This window comes from Anguilla anguilla, chromosome 8 (assembly GCF_013347855.1).
Source record: "Anguilla anguilla isolate fAngAng1 chromosome 8, fAngAng1.pri, whole genome shotgun sequence".
Classification (NCBI taxonomy): domain Eukaryota; kingdom Metazoa; phylum Chordata; class Actinopteri; order Anguilliformes; family Anguillidae; genus Anguilla; species Anguilla anguilla.
Window position 1 is genome coordinate 18,343,020 of NC_049208.1, and position 21,448 is coordinate 18,364,467.

Genomic DNA, 21,448 nt, shown 5'->3' on the forward strand with positions numbered 1-21,448 from the left:
GCAGAGCAGTGTTCCATTACCACTGCAGAGCAGAGTGTTCCACTACCACCGCAGTGCAGAGTGTTCCATTACCACCGCAGTGCAGTGTGTTCCATTACCACTGCAGTGCAGAGTGTTCCATTACCGCTGCAGTGCAGAGTGTTCCATTACCGCTGCAGTGCAGAGTGTTCCATTACCGCTGCAGTGCGGTGTTCCATTACCACAGCAGGAAACCACTCTCTTTCTGCGGATGTTATATGCTTGTTAGACTAGACGCAGGGTCTGGCTGGTTTATCCTGTGTAAAATATCACTGCCAGAAAGGGCTTTTCCCCCATACTAACTCCAGCAGCTGCTTTAACAAACATGCCATGAGTGTGTGACCAGAAAAGTGTGAGCTGTACTCAAATTGGGTGGCATTGGCACATGTGCTGCCAGTGGTGCTCATAATGTAAACCAGGCTGGTGCCCATTTACATCTATAAGAGATGTGTGCACAGGCACAACTGTCTGAAAAGGCTAAACTAGCATGAGCGCTAAACAGAAACTTGCCCAAAGTAGACAGCACCTGAGTGCCCGTGGCATATCTGTTACCAGCTTTTGCAGTGTAATTACACTGTTACTTATATCAATTCTACAGGCCATAAAAATAAATTTAATGCATGCACAAAATCTCAAGGTCATTTTGATGCAAGGAAACCATATGACGATAAATCCTGTTACACTTTAAACATACAGTTAAAAATAGGGAAGAGAGAAAAGAGTAGAGAGAGAGACAGAGAGAGATGGAGGGAGTGAGGAATGAGAGATGGAGAGAGGAAGGGAGAGGGAGTGAGAGAGATGAGAGATGGAGAGGAAGGGAGAGGGAGAGAGATGGAGAGAAATGAAGAGGGAGAAAGACAGTTAGAAAGACAGATGGAAAGAGGGAGTGAGAAAGTGATGGAGAGGGAGGCAGAAAGAGAGAAAGAGAGAGAGAGAGAGAGAGAGAGAGAGAGAGAGAGAGAGAGAGAGAGAGAGAGAGAGCTCTTCTATACTTTGTTGAAAATGTAAAGGCTGCTGCTCCAGGCCCTGCAGAACCTGGGTTTGTGACAATGGCCTCCATTATCTGAGCACTGCTGCCTCTGATGAGCGTTTCAGAGTCTCTCCCCTTCCCCCCCAAAGGCCGACGGCCTGGTCCCGTGACCGCGGCGCCCTGCCACTGCCCTGCCTCCCTCCCGCCCGGGCCCCGTCCTCATGATGGCCCTCTGGCCTCAGTGCCAGGGTGCGGCGGGGCCCCTCACACACAGGCACTGCTCTTCCACAGATCCCATCTGATCCCACCACAAGCACCCGCTGCAGAACCGCTTCCGCCAAACCTAGACTCTGCTCTGCTTCAGCCAAACCTAGACTCTGCTCTGCTTCAGCCAAACCTAGACTCTGCTCTGCTTCAGCCAAACCTAGACTCTGCTCTGCTTCAGCCAAACCTAAACTCTGCTCTGCTTCAGCCAAACCTAAACTCTGCTCTGCTTCAGCCAAACCTAGACTCTATTCCACCACAGCGTAAAACCTAAACTCTGCTCTGCTTCAGCCAAACCTAGACTCTATTCCACCACAGCGTAAAACCTAAACTCTGCTCTGCTTCAGCCAAACCTAGACTCTATTCCACCACAGTGTAAAACCTAAACTCTGCTCTGCTTCAGCCAAACCTAGACTCTATTCCACCACAGCGTAAAACCTAAACTCTGCTCTGCTTCAGCCAAACCTAGACTCTATTCTATCACTGCGTAAAACCTAAACTCTGCTCTGCTTCAGCCAAACCTAGACTCTATTCCACCACAGCGTAAAACCTAAACTCTGCTCTGCTTCAGCCAAACCTAGACTCTATTCCACCACAGCGTAAAACCTAAACTCTGCTCTGCTTCAGCCAAACCTAGACTCTATTCTATCACTGCGTAAAACCTAAACTCTGCTCTGCTTCAGCCAAACCTAGACTCTATTCCACCACAGCGTAAAACCTAAACTCTGCTCTGCTTCAGCCAAACCTAGACTCTATTCTATCACTGCGTAAAACCTAAACTCTGCTCTGCTTCAGCCAAACCTAGACTCTATTCCACCACAGCGTAAAACCTAAACTCTGCTCTGCTTCAGCCAAACCTAGACTCTATTCTATCACTGCGTAAAACCTAAACTCTGCTCTGCTTCAGCCAAACCTAGACTCTATTCCACCACAGCGTAAAACCTAAACTCTGCTCTGCTTCAGCCAAACCTAGACTCTATTCCACCACAGCGTAAAACCTAAACTCTGCTCTGCTTCAGTCAAACCTAGACTCTATTCCACCACAGCGTAAAACCTAAACTCTGCTCTGCTTCAGTCAAACCTAGACTCTATTCCACCACAGCGTAAAACCTAAACTCTGCTCTGCTTCAGCCAAACCTAGACTCTATTCCACCACAGCGTAAAACCTAAACTCTGCTCTGCTTCTGTCAAACCTAGACTCTATTCCACCACAGCGTAAAACCTAAACTCTGCTCTGCTTCAGCCAAACCTAGACTCTATTCTATCACTGCGTAAAACCTAAACTCTGCTCTGCTTCTGTCAAACCTAGACTCTATTCCACCACAGCGTAAAACCTAAACTCTGCTCTGCTTCAGCCAAACCTAGACTCTATTCCACCACAGCGTAAAACCTAAACTCTGCTCTGCTTCTGTCAAACCTAGACTCTATTCCACCACAGCGTAAAACCTAAACTCTGCTCTGCTTCAGCCAAACCTAGACTCTATTCCACCACAGCGTAAAACCTAAACTCTGCTCTGCTTCAGCCAAACCTAGACTCTATTCCACCACAGCGTAAAACCTAAACTCTGCTCTGCTTCAGCCAAACCTAGACTCTATTCCACCACAGCGTAAAACCTAAACTCTGCTCTGCTTCTGTCAAACCTAGACTCTATTCCACCACAGCGTAAAACCTAAACTCTGCTCTGCTTCAGCCAAACCTAGACTCTATTCCACCACAGCGTAAAACCTAAACTCTGCTCTGCTTCAGTCAAACCTAGACTCTATTCCACCACAGCGTAAAACCTAAACTCTGCTCTGCTTCAGCCAAACCTAGACTCTATTCTATCACTGCGTAAAACCTAAACTCTGCTCTGCTTCAGCCAAACCTAGACTCTATTCCACCACAGCGTAAAACCTAAACTCTGCTCTGCTTCAGCCAAACCTAGACTCTATTCCACCACAGCGTAAAACCTAAACTCTGCTCTGCTTCAGTCAAACCTAGACTCTATTCCACCACAGCGTAAAACCTAAACTCTGCTCTGCTTCAGCCAAACCTAGACTCTATTCTATCACTGCGTAAAACCTAAACTCTGCTCTGCTTCAGCCAAACCTAGACTCTATTCCACCACAGCGTAAAACCTAAACTCTGCTCTGCTTCAGCCAAACCTAGACTCTATTCTATCACTGCGTAAAACCTAAACTCTGCTCTGCTTCAGCCAAACCTAGACTCTATTCCACCACAGCGTAAAACCTAAACTCTGCTCTGCTTCAGCCAAACCTAGACTCTATTCCACCACAGCGTAAAACCTAAACTCTGCTCTGCTTCAGCCAAACCTAGACTCTATTCCACCACAGCGTAAAACCTAAACTCTGCTCTGCTTCAGTCAAACCTAGACTCTATTCCACCACAGCGTAAAACCTAAACTCTGCTCTGCTTCAGCCAAACCTAGACTCTATTCCACCACAGCGTAAAACCTAAACTGTGGTCTGCTTCTGACTAAACTAAACACTGTTTTCACTCTGCTCTACTATCATGTAAAACCCAAACTTGTTAAAATATTAAACAGGAACACTTAGGAAGGATCATTTCTACCCTAGAAATATAGAAATGTACAGTGACCTTCATAATGTTTGGGAGAAAAACTTTCTCTCGATTTGGCTCTGAACTCAACTATTTTAGATTCTACAACAATTCATACGTAATTAAAGTGCAGATTCTCAGCTTCTATTAAATTTTGTTCCACTATGTAGAAATTACAGCACTTGATTTGAAATATACACTATATTTACTGAAGCTTTATTTTGAACAGGCTACCCTTGTAGCTATATACACCTTCCTTTAAGAAAAAAACCAATAATCGATTGAAAGATAATTAGGTCTCATTAGAATGTCATTTAATGTAACTTTCTGAACAATACATCCATTTTCTGACACACAATCCTTACCATATCTTCAGAAGAGGCTTCGATCTTCACAAGTTTTAGTTTGTTCTGGCCCTTCGCATGTCAAACGCCTGATGTCCCAGAGTGCGTTCTGTAGCGGTAGTGCTAAGACACGCCCCTTCGTATATTTTGATAGTATTTCAGGTTTTTATCAATAGAAAGTGACTCATTTCCGTTTAATGCTTGCTTGTGCGTCAGTGATAAGGGGCTGGATAAGGTGTAATTGCCTGTGCTGCTTCAGCATCATACTGTGCTCAGCTCGTAACTCAGGCTCTAATGCAATCAGTTCACATTGTAGATTATTAGGTGCATCTTACATGCACGTGCAAGTTATATAAACCCCTATGTCAGGGGTAGCATGGGTTCATCGGGTCCCATCACACAACAGAATTTTATCATAAAATACAGATAACACATTTTAACAAAGTATCCGATTCATCAATATGAACAATAATATACCTAAGATCTCATATTCAAGAAAAAGCAGAAATCCTGAAATCCCTAAAAGTCCCCCCGTGCGTTGCTTTCAAGCACAATTCCTTTCGTCGCAAATCGAAATAGCGAGAATTTTAATTATAACTGCACCAGTACTTTGAACAGTCAAAAGAGCGAATGTCAACAATTGCTGCTCATTTATTCAGTGAAACTTAAAGGTAATGTGCTGCAAAAACTGAAACCTATAAATGGCTGGTAACCAATGCATGTGCATACAATATTACATACTGTTTGGCAAAATAAGGGAAGTAAATCATCCATTATTCTTCACCGGGACAGGACTTGCCTCCATGTCCAGTGCTTGAGGCCACAAAGGGTTAACATGCAGACGCGCACCTCCGCTATAGCGGCACACACATGTTCAATGTGCAGCCGGCATCGAGCGCTCACGGAACCGCACCGCGTCGATACCAACATGCTCTCTGGTGCCAGGACCGCCAGCCATCTGCCTATACTCATTTCCACTTCCTGCGTCCAGCGAACCGTTAACTGTTCATAGAACGCAACTCTTTTTACGAATGATCTATAAAAACGACAGGAGGTATCAGAAATAGCAAATTAACGGTGGCACTATTTTTTTTTCTTTAAACCAAACCTCTGTTTCTGGAATTCACCTTCTGCGCATACGTTCGCTCTCTGACGCCCGTTGTGTCCCTGACCGTGTGAGACCGGCTGCCTCCGCGCTTCGCGGGCAGCGTAATTCCAGCAGTATTCCTGACCAGCATTCCGGAGCCCTGATTTACAGCCCTGCCACTCTCTCCTTGGAATCTCTCTCCCGGAAAGCGCTCTGTGGGACGCGCCCCAGATCTGCGCCCGGGACGAGGCACCGGCAGAACCCGGCCAGACCTCGCCTCTCCACCTCTCTGATCACCACCCCCTCTCTCTCAATCCGTGCATCCTCTCTACAGACTCATGGAGGAGAGCTATGGGCAACGTTAAATAACTTCAGTATTATGTAGGCTGTGCTCAGGTTCTTCTGCTCTTAACTCTGATTTGGACGGGAACGGGAATGGCCTGTTGCTGCAGGACTCAGTGATCTGTTGGATGAAGGGTTAAAAATTGCAAATGGGAAGAGTCTCCAACACAGGCTCATATACTGTGTGTGCGTGTGCGTCCTGCCATTCATCAATATCAAGTAAGAGGTGCGTGTGTGTGTGTGCGTCTGTGAGTGTGTGTGTACATGCGTGTATGTGTGTGCGCGTGCGTGTGTGTACATGCGTGTATGTGTGTGCGCGTGCGTGTGTGTATGTGTGTGCGCGTGTGTGTGTGTGTGTGTGCGCGTGCGTGTGTGTATGTGTGTGCGCGTGCATGTGTGTGTGTGTGTGCGCGTGCATGTGTGTGTGTGTGTGTGCGCGCGTCTGTGTGTGTGTGTGTGTGTGTGTGTGTGTGTGTGTGTGTACATGCGTGTATGTGTGTGCGCGTGCGTGTGTGTGCGCGTGCACGTGTGTAAGAGGAGTAAAACTGCTGTCTGAGAGGGACGCGCCATTCCAGAAATGACAGGAACAGCTGAGAGGGGAGGAATGGATCCACACCAGTGAGGTGGCGAGAGAGAGGGTGGGGGGGGGGGGGGGGGGGAGACGGTGATAAGGGAGAAACACGGTACTGCTGTAAAGGAAACAACCCTGGTTTATACCTTCCTACGTCCAGAACCGTGACATTCTGCACGAGCGGGGAACGCATGTGACCGTGAGCGTCTGTGTGTGGGGAGAAAGGCTAATCCACACGCCGTGGAATCCTCAGCCATTTCCTCTCTGGGTTGAGAGGGAGTTTATTTGAGGGACGGGGTGGGGTTCAGCCACTGGGGGAGGCGCTATAAAAAGACCACCTCTACCCGGTGCCCCCCAGTAGAGCTAAATAAACCCGCAGAAAGTGTGCAGTTGGCCTGACTGAACACAAACCAAGTCAAATGGTCCCCACAAGATCGGTGTTTCCATGTACGGTACAGTACATCAAATAAAGCCCTGGCACGTTCAGCAGAGGAGACTAAGCTGTACACTCAAACCCTTCGGTGAGTTACAGGCACGGGCCAGCGCATGGGGAAAGCCCTGCCACCACGATGCCACAGGAGCTACGCGACACAGGCCTGCTAATCAGATCTGTTGGGCACGCGTGAAGATGCGACTGGATGACGTAACAGGAAGTCTCCGCGCGGAACAGTAAATGGCGTCACGGCCGAGTACGTAAAAGCAGGGTCTGACACTAAACACCCGCCACCAGGCAAATGTGAGTGAACTGTGGGCTGTGGCGGGGGAAACTGTCACCCGCCACATTGGTGGGGTTTTGTTTTTTTCCCCCCTCTCATGTGTACAATTAAACGAGTGTGATTAAAACTACGCAGTGGAACGTTCAGCCTTGTGAGCAGCCTCACAAAGTGAGCAGGCAACGGTAACGCTGGCCACGCTATTCTATCACAAGTCTTCACCACATCGTACCCTTATTCCTTTTATATTTAAGATATCCGCATTCAGACAATTGCCTGTTGACTGAATTGAAGTAGCCCACCTCAGCTCCGCTGTGTACATAGCTGCGTTGCAGCTGGGAAGTAGCCTATACAATGACGGTGCTGCCTGACAATAACCTTAACGGCCATTTTACAGGTCACACTTCAATGCAACAAAATCAAGTTCTACTTCTGCAAATATACCCACTACTGCATACAATTTACCATGATATGATTCAGCATACAGTTATCAAAATACATTACAATTATTGTACAGAGGGTTGAAAATACTGTGTTGATACGTGGACAGCCATGACAACTAATTAATGTGTACCGAAACAACTTGCACGTTCCAGGAAGAAATTCATTTGGTTGACTGATAATGAAATAGGCCTTTTCTAAAATATAAACAGATAGTATTAATCAGAGATGAGAGCGATAGAGAGAGCTGAACTAACATGTTAGCTAGTGTCAGTGAACAACACGAGCCATAAACAATCGCTTGTGAGATTTCCAAACAAGCATGAAAAAACGCAACACAACCCGTCAAACATTTTTCAAGTGACTTCACAGAAAAAAGAACAAGCCCAAAGTCAACGGATGCATTTTATACCAGACTTTACTATTTGTACTCAAAAAAAAATATTGTAATGTTCATAATTGTAACGTTTTTCACGTGGCTTTCACAAGTGGCTGGCAAAAAAATCTGAGCGGTTGGGTGAAACTTGAATGTGTACCACAGCGGCTAGTGGAGAACAAAGTTCATCTGAGTCCCTGCTTAAAAAGTTCCTGTAGCACGCATGGAAGAACGCCGAAACCTAAGATGTCTGTCGCAGAAGATGCAGCAACGCGCTCTGAGGTAAAGGAGAAATCGATGTTCTTCCAGCGGCTCCTTTCGCACGGCAGCCAAACTTTTAAACTGACGGGGGGGTGGGAGGCCGTGCGGGGAGCCGAGCGGGGCGGCTGCCGTCTCTACCGGCTTCTAGGTCACCAGTCAGCTCTGGGCAAAACAGAGCAGGAGTCAATCGCTCAGTCCAGGAACAACTCACAAGACCGGGGAGCCAGCTACTGTTGGCAGCAAGGTCAGCCAACGCCCTCTCTCCGGTTGCTGGGGGTTACGGTGGCTATGGCTACCCACAAGGGGCCTACCCACTTTGACCAATCAGCGTGCAGCCACAGTATGAGTGGGAACACCCCCTCAGCAACTACTACTTCCGTTCCAGTGTCGTAACACACCAGGAATCCAGCAGGAGAAATAATGAATGGCGTAATTATCATCGTATAACCTCAGTACTTTGAGATGCTGTGAAAGGACACACTTAAAGAGCACCGAGGCTTGTTTCCAGCACGAATGTCACAATTCCATGTGTTGTCTAATAAGCAAACAGCAGCACTACCATCCCATGCTAAATTTCTCTTTATGGTGATAAAGAGAGTGTGCAAAATCAGCTGGAACTAAACTAGTCATGACTAGAACCTTTATCAATAAAAATAAATGAAATTAATGAATAAATTAATATGCATATGTAACAAAATGCCAATTGAGCCAAAATGTGCAGGATGCAAACACTGGCACTTTACATAGGTGCTTCACAACTTCTCAAACTGGACGCCTTTCTCAAGCAGTCCACCAACAGGACGACTTCAGTTCTGTCTTAAAACGACAGGAGAGAAATTCCACAACGCTGCCATCTGGAGACTGGGACCATTTGTAACCATCAAACGTACTCTTTCAGGGGTGAAACAGGAATGGTGGCGGGGGGGAACTCACTATTGCGCGCAGTCGATGAGCTGGTATTCGTTGGCCCTCTCGTAGCACGCCTTCACCCCCTCGTCGTCCCACAGCTTCTTCGCGTGCTCGAAGAACTCCTGCTCGCAAAAGAATGGGGTGTTAGAGGTGAGCGATCAGCACAAAACCTTCAGAGCACACATACCACCACAGATACCACCACAGCTGAGCGCAGAGCTACCGCTCAAAGATAGCCCAAAGATTCCACCCAGGGCCTACACTCCAACCGTCCACACTTTACACCTACCTAACGAGATTACGCGCAGACTGGTCTACTGATGAATTAAATTGAACAACACAAATTTCAGAGGGCAAAAATTATTACTTTTGAAAGCTAAAACCCCATTTTAAAACCCCACTTTTATTCATGCATAAGCTCCAACTCAACATCATGGCTCGCCAACATTTACAGTGCCAATGCAGCTGCAAAGCCAGTCGATATCTGTTCCATGCAGGCTAATGTATCCAAGCAGTCTCTTTAAAGTATATCTACGTCATTTCAACAACAAACTCAAATTCAATGGTCCCTTCAAGCATCACTTCTTAACGACGAACAATGAGACGCCTTTCACGCTGAAATGTCTCAGGAACTGCTGCATTCTTTTCTGAAAAGATCAGTGATACATACTAGTGTAATAACACGCATGACCACAGGCCCCTGCTGCCTGAATGCGTGTTGTCTGTACATCTGACAGTGTGTAAGCTAATTTATCTATAACCACCCGAAAGTGTGCATTGTTCTATTAATATTACAGAGATCTAAACAAACACAACCACTGTGTTATTCCACCACACATCACAATGCGTGGAGACCAGCAGGCAGTACAACAGGATTCATTGTGCTCAACGTTTCTCTTTTTTGGGTACCAGGTTTCAGTCGCGGGAAATCTTGGCCAGTGAAATGCAGCTGAAGGCCCGTGTGGTGTTGATATCCTTTCAGTGCTGTGTGTGGTGTTTGTAAACAGAATGGGGTAAAATGTCATAGAGTAGCAGGAGACTGCAGCCATGGAAAATCATTACGTAGGGCTGAGGAAAATTAGGGGACTGAAAACACACAACACCTCCACGCACGCACATATACACACACACACCAGCACACACACACACACACACACACAAAACCCACACGCACATACACACACAAAAACACACACACATACGCACACAAACCCACACATACACTCTCACATGCACAAACTCACACATATACACACAAACCCACACACGCACACCTTTGGGCAGGACAGCGTGTTTCTTGTTTTTCACCCGGGTTTCCTCACCGGAGAGGCAGTGGGGGACTCTGAGGAGCTCTGGGCCCACGGAGGCCGGTCCCAGATGGGGATCGCCTCGCTCACGAAACAAAACAAGCCCACGGCAACCCAAACACACAACACACGCTCGCTCAGACGCCCTGTCCATCCCCGCGTATTAGACTGTTCATTAGCCTGTGCATTAACCCGCGCATACAGACGCATTTCACAGCATCCAGCTGGGAGGTCACTCTGCATATGGAAACCCACACAGCCAGCGTGTTCAAACACACATTAAAAACTCCAAACCCTTTAAAACGCATAAGATCTCAAATACGTCATTAAAATGTTCTTAACTGAACATTCTAATGCTGATGTAAGGATCACTACTGGTAATTGAAAATAATGGAGTTCTAGAACAGAATTCCATTCAAATTTAGAACAAGAACATTCCAAAAAAACCTACTCTTCAAAGGGACAATACAAACAGCAGCCCCTGTCATGTGCTTTTGTGCAGCAGTATTATCAAACACCCAAGGTTCCAGTAGTGAAAGTTAGTAGTGAAAAGCGAAAGGGAATTGGTGTGGCTATGATTGGTTGGTTCTTTTGTTCTCTTTAAAAATACTGTGCCTCACCCATAAACCATTCCCACATGCCACTGTAACATTTAAACTCGAACCACAACATTGACCCGGTGCAATTTCACAACCTTTTCCTACTCTAGCTCTAATTACACAGCACCTGCTGGCGGTTATAGAGTACTTGCCTATCTAGTGTATGGTGGGAGCTACTACACATTTCCTATGTGCATGCGAGGTGACACTGTGGTAGTACTGTGAAAGGAAAGCGTTTGCAGATTGTGTATCTGTCGCTACTGCCTGAAGTCCCATTTCTGCAGAAAGCGATGATGGTGCACAATGAGCTCCCTGTTAGGGTCTGCGGCCGAATCATGTCAGTTCAGAGAGAGAGACTGGCAGGTGGTGAGGCCACGCTACTGGAAACGCGTGGCGATGAGCACCAGTGGATGACAGAGGAGGTTCACTTTCACAGCTGTAAGGCCACTGAAGCCGGACCTCCTCGTTTTCCTTTCCGCAACGTTGATGCAACGTTGACGCTTCGGCCTCCCTGGACCGTCGTGTGGACGTCCATCGAGGGAGCACACAGCAGACCAACGCCTTCGGTCACTCAGAGCCCAATAGCACCATGACGTTATTTTTACTATTAAAATAAGATCCGATACCATTACTATGGCGAAACGGGTACTGTTGCTATGGCAGTGACTTAAACGTACTGTGTGGGCTCAGAATGCTTTTAGGGGAATACAAGTTAATGTGTAAAATCATTTATCATCAGGAACTGGTTTGAATATTAAATATTACAACTTCCTTCCTCTTCAAAAGTTAGTCTTTTATGTAGCCTGACAAGACCCAGAAACTGTACAGCATCCCCGCATTAAACGAACAGTATCTGCTATAAAATTAGATATAAATGTAAAAATCTGCCAAACATCCATCCTCTGCCAAATGTCAGGGAGATGAGGGTGAAGCCGGTTCAGTGTCGGTCGGATGCGGAAAGACTTGTGGGATTTTGAAGCAGGTCGGAGCGGAAGGGTTCAGAGGCGACCGCGATCGGAGAGGGACGGCGAGTCAAACAACAGGATGACACGGAGCTTCGGGACGGCGCGCGGAGACTCGGGGTCCCCTCTGTACGGGCCAGGGGGACGCGCGCGGGCCCCGGGGCCCTCGGCTTCACCAAATAAAAACAAAACTAATGACGGTTAGGTCCCGTCAATTTGCAAACAGGTCCTTGATCAGCGACATCATTAGTGACAGGACGCGGGCGAAGGAGCCATTAGAGTGTGTTAAAAAAGCCCCCGCCGCACCCCGAGGTGGCGCTTAATGACGGCCTCCGCTGCGCTGGGACGCCTCCCAGTACCGCGGCTCACCGGCGCGGCTCACTGGCTGCGCTGCCCAAGGGGGAGGGGCCACGCCTGGGGAGGGAGCGCTAATGCGCTAATTACGCAGGCTAAAGTTTCAGCGTGTGGGCAGACGGAGCTGCAGCCGGGATCACACGTCCAGTCCGTCAGGCCCAGCGCCCTCTGACCCAGCGCCCTCTGACCCAGCGCTGATCAGTTTCACGGGCTGCTGGTCTCCTCACGTACCTTCTGTAACTGTGTACAGGTGAGGAGGTACAGGAATGGAGGAGCAGGCAGAGGAGAGGACGAACAGGTGAGAAGGTACAGGAGAGGAAGAACAGGTGAGAAGGTACAGGGGAGGAAGAACAGGAACATGAGAGCAGGAACAGGTGAGGGCAGTGCTGAGGGAATATCCCTGGTGGGCCGGAGCCCTGGTGTTCATGAAGAATCCTAAGCGGGTCCCAGGGGGGATCCTGGCAAACAGAGCGATAATGGCGGTCACCTGAGACACCAGTAACTACCTCTGTCAAAACAAGCAGCGATAAAGAGTACATGGTCATTAGTGTGCTGTAACACTTGCACACTGTTGCGTAATCACCTCCCCCAAAATAATAGACAATAGCACGCACACCACACACCAGAGACAGACAGACAGACCGACCGACCAAGCCCAAGACTCCAAAGGCGACAATAGTCTTCAAGCCTCTCTTCCATTTCCACAGCTTTAAATAACCACTTTTTCACCAGGTGTTTTGTGTTTTACACATTCAGAGGACACAGAGTTGCTGATTAATGAAGGCCGGTCAGAAGGCTGGGATAACTAAAGGCTCCTTAGATTTCCAATGTGCACCTGTCATGATGCAACTTTTTCCAGTGTGTTCCATGTTCTTGAAGATGGCCAGCCAGATGCTGCAGTTAAAATGTTTTTTTCAGGGAGACCTCCACCCCCATCAGGGCCAAGGGCCCAAGCAAGTAAGCAGGATATCCAGGCAAGCAACTGCACCTCCAAAGCGCAACGGCGGATATTCACCTGCCAAAGCAGGTCAGAGGTGCCAATCTAACAACAAACACACTTCAGTACACAAACTTCACACCCAGAGTGCTTCACTCTGACTAGTGCATCTCTCAGTGCTCACCACGCACGCACGTACACAAATGCACTGATTGAAAAGGCAGCAACTATTAATCTGCACACCAACCCTTGGCCTAAAACAGGACACGGCTAAAATCTCCTTGGTGTAACTACCTGATATAAGGTGGGCGAATAATCCCTGCCATCTTCCACCTGAACCTACAGTCTGCTTTTCAAAATAGTCCCTGAATGCACGATTAGTGTATCCATTACTGAAGTATAATAATTTGTGAAGTGGGCGCATGTGGGTGTGTGTCTGATGCGTTTGTAGTGATGTACAAGGACAATAACATCTCCTTTTCGTTGGAGGTCATTTATAAGAAGTGAGGCCACCATTTTGTTTCTACATCTCATCATACACTTCCTTTAACAGCAGCATTTACACTTTACAGGTACAGAAATGTAAAAATACATGAACTGAAGGCAACACCAATTCCAAGTGCAAGTGTTCAAAGGAACACTTGCAGCCATGAATATGCTTTGGGGTAGCAAACCCACAGCCATCCACACGTGCACAGGAGTGTGTGCGGCGTATTAGAAACACACCGCTACAGTCTGGTCCCTGGCATAAACTCTGCTCTTTTAATGTGTACCTTAGGCCTTCCTGCCTGTTGTATACAACAAACGTTCTTCGTTCTAAAACACAACGTTGCAGACCTGAATGAAAATGCCTTTCATTCATGCTGTGTGTTCCCAGATTACCACAGGGCACCTGTACTTAAATAAGGCCGATCTATAAAATATTACATACCATATACATATGTAATATTTAAATGATAAATCCCTCCACACCATCCCTAACTGTATAGAACTTTGAGATTTGTGCTTTGTTCGGCAAACGCTGTTCGTGTTTCCCGCGAACTCACAGTACAGGCTAGTGTGCGGTCAGCTAGCCATATGAATCACAGCCTGCTTCTACATTCATGTTTAACAGTTGTTAAAAAGACCCTGTCTGTTCAAACAGGCCTTTGTGGTAAACGGAGAATACCCATGAGTGAAATGAAGATGATGGTTTTAATTTGGAGCCCTGCAGATCGATGCAGCCGCAGGAACGCTGCGTAATGGAACACCCAGACCGCGGCTGCCTGAAAACCGGCTGAAACCCAACTCCACCGCCGACCGCCATCAACAAGAGACCAACACTTACGCTCGCGGAGGGGAGCGTGTATGTCTGTGCGCGTGTGTGTGTGTGCGCATGTCCGTGCGTGTATGTGTGTGTGTGCACGTCTGTGCGTGTATGTCTGTGCGCGTGTGTATGTGTGCGCCTGTTTGTGCATGTCTATGCGTGCATGTATGCGAGCGTGTGTGAGTGCGTGCGTGCGTGTGTAAATGTGTGTGTACGCATGTGTGTGCGCATGTATGCGACCGTGTGTGCGTAAATGTGTGTGTGTACGCATGTGTGTGTGCATGTATGTGAGCGTGCGGGTGTGCGTGTGTGCGTGTGTTCACAAGCCGGTGATAGTTTTAGCATTCTGATCTATGTTTAGCCCTGTGTCACATTTAGGCCGGCGATGACTCATGGCTGAAGTGAAAATGAGACTATCTTTAGACCCCGGCTGCGTCTCAGGAAAGAGCTCGCCAATGTGTGGAAACGGCAGCCTCCTCCCGTCACGCTGACAGACACACAGACATCAGACGCTTCCCTGCTCCTATTGGCCAGCGGCGATCAGCTGACCGTGGCCCGCCCCGTGCGTTTCCTGCTCGCTCGGTCTGCCGATCCAGTTTAAATGGCTGCCTTCAGAACCTGTGGAAGAGCCGAGAGCCAAAGAGCTCACAGGACAACAAAGAGAGGAAACAAAACTGAAAGCTCAGACGGAGCAAAAGCAGATTAGTCAAACGCGGCCATAGCAGACGTGCGACTGCCTGCGCTGCAGGCCTGAAGCGTGTGGAGCTTTTCGGTTAAATGTGCTGACGGAGGAGCATATCCTAAGCACAGAAACTGCACCAGACGCTGCTTTTTTTCACCCTTTAACCTATTAATAATTCCACTTTAAGGTGCGCATGTTCTTTCGTATGCAGTTAGAATTCAGTCAAGAAAATAAAATTGCTCAGACAACTAATTTTTCCTGCATGACATTTAGAAGTAACTTGCATGTTAAAACCACAAGTTAATTAAAAAAAACTGCTGATAACTAACAGTTTAGATAGTTCACTTTTAAAAATGTTCCCTGAACCGCTAAATGGTTTGATTTGCTTCATGCAAATGCGACGTTTTCCAGAAAAGATTTCCCTGGAAAGGCCTTTATTTTGCGTCTCATCACACATGCTGTTTAAAGTGTTTTGTATGTAAGCATGAAGATGATCACAGCTACATGCACTCCTCCCAAATCAGCCCATGTCAAACTACTGAAGGGAAGCAGAGGGCAGGCACCTACGCCGGAGTACACAAGTTAATCAGCGCTGCCCACTCATTCATCATTCAGCACAGGAACAAAAGCAAACTGCATTTTAAGGTCTGCGCTTTGTAAGGCGAACAGGCATTAGGTATTAAGTGACTGCAGTGAAGTTCGGTCTGCGGCCGTCTGCTGAATGGGACGGGCTGCGCAGCTCCTAACGTAAGAGAGGAAGAGCTGGCAGGTGAGCGGGTGATGGGGGGCTGGATGTCCAGCAAAACAAACGCACTGGGACGCAATCGCGCAGGTCACACAGAGAGAAGTGTGCAAACGTATCAGTGTACGCACGCACACACGCACGCAAAAACGTTCCTCTTAGCCCCAACAGGCTAGCGTTGATCAGCTGACCCTTAGCCACCCGATGCACTTCCTGTCGACACCATCCACTGATGCTGAATAGTGTGTATCAAAGTTCTCAGTTCACACCTGCTTTTCTTTTCCCTACAAACAGCACCACAGACTTAACAGTGAGCAGTCTGCTTTGTGGGCCGCTTTAGAAGTTCTTTTAGAAGTCAAGCAGTAGGCTATACTTTGATATTTCTCTTTATATTGAATGCAATGCTGGAGCTATGGTCAGTCAATACAGACCAATGCTGCTCAAATGTGTCTCCATTAATAAAAAATATAGGCTATAATTCTGTTGCACAGGTGTCTCAACGTCACAACCTCAGTCTGATGCTTTTAAATGCAGTGCACAGTACTGGCGCCTGTATCCCACTGCACTGCACTGGCGCCTGTATCCCACCGGACTGCACTGGCACCTGTATCCCACTGCACTGCACTGGCTCCTGTATCCCACCGGACTGCACTGGCGCCTGTATCCAACTGCACTGCACTGGCGCCTGTATCCCACTGCACTGCACTGGCGCCTGTATCCCAGCGGACTGCACTGGCACCTGTATCCCACTGCACTGCACTGGCTCCTGTATCCCACTGCACTGCACTGGCTCCTGTATCCCACTGCACTGCACTGGCGCCTGTATCCCACTGGACTGCACTGGCGCCTGTATCCCACTGCACTGCACTGGCTCCTGTATCCCACTGCACTGCACTGCCTCCTGTATCCCACTGCACTGCACTGGCGCCTGTATCCCACTGCACTGCACTGGCGCCTGTATCCCACTGCACTGCACTGGCTCCTGTATCCCACTGCACTGCACTGGCGCCTGTATCCCACTGGACTGCACTGGCGCCTGTATCCCACTGCACTGCACTGGCGCCTGTATCCCACTGCACTGGCGCCTGTATCCCACTGCACTGCACTGGCGCCTGTATCCCACTGCACTGGCGCCTGTATCCCACTGCACTGCACTGGCGCCTGTATCCCACTGCACTGGTGCCTCCTCTGCCATCCCACTGCACTGCACTGGCGCCTGTATTCCACTGCACTACACTGGCGTCTGTATCCCACTGCACTGGCGCCTGTATCCCACTGCACTGCACTGGCGCCTGTATCCCACTGCACTGCACTGGCGCCTGTATCCCACTGCACTGGTGCCTCCTCTGCCATCCCACTGCACTGGTGAAACGGAGCCCTACTCCTGCAGTCTCCTGATGTGTGGTGGGGCAGCTGAATAAAGTAGAGCAGGGCCCCCCAGGCTCTTTTCCAGAGAGGCTTGTGACACAGGGGAGCTGAATAAGGCTGAATGAGTGCAGTGTGCGAGATGTACTGCCCTACAGTGGAGCCCAGCAAGGCACAAGCAGAGGAGTTCACTCTGTCACCGGCCCTCCCCTGCCTCGCTGATCACTCCTACATACACTCCATGCACAGCAGCGATAATGCTAATCACAGACACTGCATTCGAGCACCGCACCTGCAGTAGGTCAAATGAAGATATAGACATGCATTTGACAAAAAAACCTAATCAGTTCTAATGCCTGAAACCTTCAGGACTTCAGACAGTCTTAGGAACCCAATGGTTTAGAACATCCAACCTCTGCAGTAAAAAGTTCCAGTTCTGAAGTGGTACTGCAGCGGAAGGTTCATCAGTCAGAGCTGCACTTTGAAATAGTGAAAAGTTATACACAGCAGCACATGCGGCTTTCAATTAGGGTAAACCTCTGGTCAGAGGTTTACCCCAATTGACCCCCCCACACACCAAGCTTGCTGGCTGAAGAGCCTCCTAGAAAAGATGAATGTACATAGCCATTTCACTAGTTACCAAACTCGTTACCTTGGCAGGTTGCTAATTAGCGCAACCAACACGTAGCTAGCTAATGTTAGAACAACCAAGAAGTAGCTAGCTGGCTAACATAACAATCGGTTAGCTAGCTAATAGGCCATTATATACAGGCTTGTCTCACTGCTGTCACCAATGCCCCATAAGCTGCACAATTTTTTGCTGCGAAACTGTGTGAAATGCCACACTTTGATGACAGTAAGGCACTCTGGGTCTGTTTAATAGAAACACTGACACTGTGCATGTACCTACTCTGCTCAGGTACAGTCCATTCCTCAGCAACAGCGGGGTTTTTTTTCCACAAACGGAGCCAAAAGAAAAAAATGTGTGAGTTTGTTAGTAAAATATTTGGGTTTGTGAGTAAACGGTAGTGAACATTTGCATAGCTGACTGTGGCTCTGGCGGTTACCCTGGAGTAGAAGCATAGTACAGCAGGCCTCACCAGACAAATAGGCCTACAATAAACTACACTGCGCCAATTCCGCACATTTTGACTTAATTTATTCCTATGACACGAAACGGATCCGAATTGGAAAAGGCTTTAACTGAGCTGAGCGTCCTGTGCAAGCACAGGCTGGGTCTCTTCGCAGCACTTGGTCCTGTGTTTGGGACAGAAATCAATGCCCTCTTACATAAAAGGCCATGTGAAGCCAAAGACTATTTTCCACTTAGTGTGGACAATAAAGTTGGATTGCATTGTAATTAATGGACCTTGACTTCACAAGCACACCTTTTGATATCACCCTCAGACAGACATGTGTACCACAGACTGTGCAGACAGACAACTACGCTCACACAGGCAAGTATGTGCCAAACTCTGGTTCACATGGGAACTATTCTGAGTTTTGGCTGAAAACGACACCGATGTTGGTTCCATACTTGCACTTCCTTTTAAAAAGGCCAAACTGCAGCACGCACTGGACACACTTCCTCCAGTGCTGAGCAATGAATGTCAGTGTGTCAATCACACAGACAACTCCATTTGAAGTTGAAAGGTGATGCTTCAGGAGCACCAAAACCAAATTTGTTGAACTGTTCGAACGACCCCTCTCTACCGTCTTGAAGTACGACAGCCACTGCGAACAACATCCGCCCCGAATCCCACAGAAAGCTGCTTTCAATTCCGCAATCATCACGACTTTTATTGGATTAAAAAGCTCTGCATTAGATAACAACCAAGAAGCACAGCAGCGCAGCCACAATTTCATGTGTTACGGTTACATGCTACTTACAGAAAATGGCCATTTTTAGGTTAAAAAAGGAAAGAAAAGAGACTATTCAGATTCTTTCATAGCATATTGGCTGCTAACAGCCAGGCCTGATCTCCACTACGTTCACACACACTAAGGGACCCTGTCCTTCATTTAAGGTTTTAATAACAATCAAGACAAAGAGACTTGGTCACATTAGGCCTAATTAACAGCCACTGAGGTGTAATTTAATGTGGATCATAATTTCAGTTTAACACAAACAATCTGTTCAGAAATATGCACATTTTCAGCAGTCTAAAAATGGCAGAAGCAGAAACAGACAATAACAGCAACCAGCAGACATATCTTAGCAAACTTCCCTCTAGCAAACTGAGCTGACACACTGCATTATACTTTTCCCTGCCAAGCCCAGAGTGTTTAGCGGTTTGAACTTCTCCTTAAATAACACTTATATTTGTATGCAGGTACTGCAGGTGCACCAATGCAGACGGGAAGAAACCATCTCAGAGAGAAGGGGTGGGAGGTCTGAACCACGCTCTGTGACCAGAGATATTTCTCTCAAACTAACACAATACTAAATCGGAAATCTTGAGCTGCATACTGGATCCACAGAGAATCTGGTGGCAGAACAACCACGAACTGGCTGCGCCATCACGAAAACAAACAGTACTTATTTCCTGAGAGTTCATTTAAATAGTCTTTTCTGAAAATACATCACTTTCTGTGCTCCATTAATAATCCTAAATAAAAAAAGACCAAGAGGAAGCCATTTTAAAAGGCACTTGAATAAGTAAAATGCTGATTAAATACTGATGGGTAGCCTATATTTTCATCCAATTTTAGCTTGCTCGAGCTGACTGCCGAAATGCGCCAACCTCAGCTTGGGAGCAGTGCGATGCATTTGCTCATTTATGCTGATGTAAGACTACACTAATGATGCATTGTTCCTGCTTAAACGCTCAGCTGTTGTTATTTTGCCGATACATTTCTGATGCAAAATTTTCAAGACCATCTCAGGCCAAAATTTAAAAATAAATACATTTTTTAACACAGGCCCTGCTCTTTACACAACTTAGGCCTACACATTATGAATTTCTCTGCTTATAGGCTACATAATGACCAAGTTTACAGAAGTGTGCCTCATGCAGGTTTCAAGCCAGCAACACAGAACATTCTGAGTAAATTAACTGAATATGTCCCCTTTCCAAGTTAAAAGCTTATTAGAACTAAGAAATGCTTATTAGAACTAAGAAATGCACATCTGTGAGCAAGATTACATGTGATCTCATACGAGGCTTGTGCCACACTTTGGCATGAGTAAGGGCCATTACTGCTGCCAATGGGAAACTATTACAATTCAATAACGAATTTAAAATGGCATTTGTTTATTTTTCAAATTCCTTTGTTTCCCAGTAATCTGGAGGTCATTCTACAATATTCCAGAAAAAAGGTCTTTGGGATCCCCATCCAAAGCCGTTGTTGACAAAACCTGACCACTGTTATAAATTCAGGCAGGTTGCTCCCACAGGTGGCCAAAGCATCATTACAGCTATAATCGATTATTTCCTGCACGTGCCCAGTGGCTCAGGGCAATGCTCCTCATAACTGTGCATGAGATTTTATACATAATCTGTACGGTATTTTTCTGTCTTTTTAACAGGGCTTTCAACACATAGAGCTACATTCATACAGATCCTCAACAGCTGCAGTTATAGAGGCAGTTGACAAATTAGAATTTTGCAGCACTATAGATTGAGCTGATACTTCTGGCTGCATGTGGTATTATCCTATACTGCAAAGCAAGGTCTAAAAGAACAGTCTAATGAAACACTACTCGCATGCTATAGGTATATCAGAGAGATACTCGCATACTATGGGTCTAACAAAGCACTACTCGCATGCTATGGGTCTAACAAAGCACCACTCGCATGCTATGGGTCTAACAAAGCGCTACTCGCATGCTATGGGTATAACAGAGCGCTACTCGCATGCTATGGGCCTAACAAAGCACTACTCGCATGCTATGGGAATAACAGAGCAGTACTCACACGCTATGGGTATAACAAAGCACTACTCGTATGCTATGGGTATAACAGAGCGCTACTCGCATGCTATGGGTCTAACAAAGCACTACTCACACGCTATGGGAATAACAGAGCACTACTCGCATGCTATGGGAATAACAGAGCAGTACTCACACGCTATGGGTATAACAAAGCACTACTCGCATGCTATGGGAATAACAGAGCAGTACTCACACGCTATGGGAATAACAGAGCACTACTCGCATGCTATGGGAATAACAGAGCACTACTCGCATGCTATGGGAATAACAGAGCACTACTCGCATGCTATGGGAATAACAGAGCAGTACTCACACGCTATGGGTATAACAAAGCACTACTCGCATGCTATGGGAATAACAGAGCAGTACTCACACGCTATGGGAATAACAGAGCACTACTCGCA

General features: G+C 47.2%; 1 protein-coding gene across 2 annotated transcripts in view; it reads right to left on the bottom strand.

The window, feature by feature from the left end:
• LOC118233743 (guanine nucleotide-binding protein G(olf) subunit alpha) overlaps nucleotides 1-21,448 on the bottom strand; it is a 58,445-nt gene that overhangs the window by 17,807 nt on the left and 19,190 nt on the right. For both annotated transcript variants that reach the window (XM_035429642.1, XM_035429643.1), the window contains exon 5: nucleotides 8,881-8,978. In XM_035429642.1, the coding sequence (XP_035285533.1) occupies nucleotides 8,881-8,978 (98 nt within the window). The remainder of the gene's footprint in view (nucleotides 1-8,880; nucleotides 8,979-21,448) is intronic.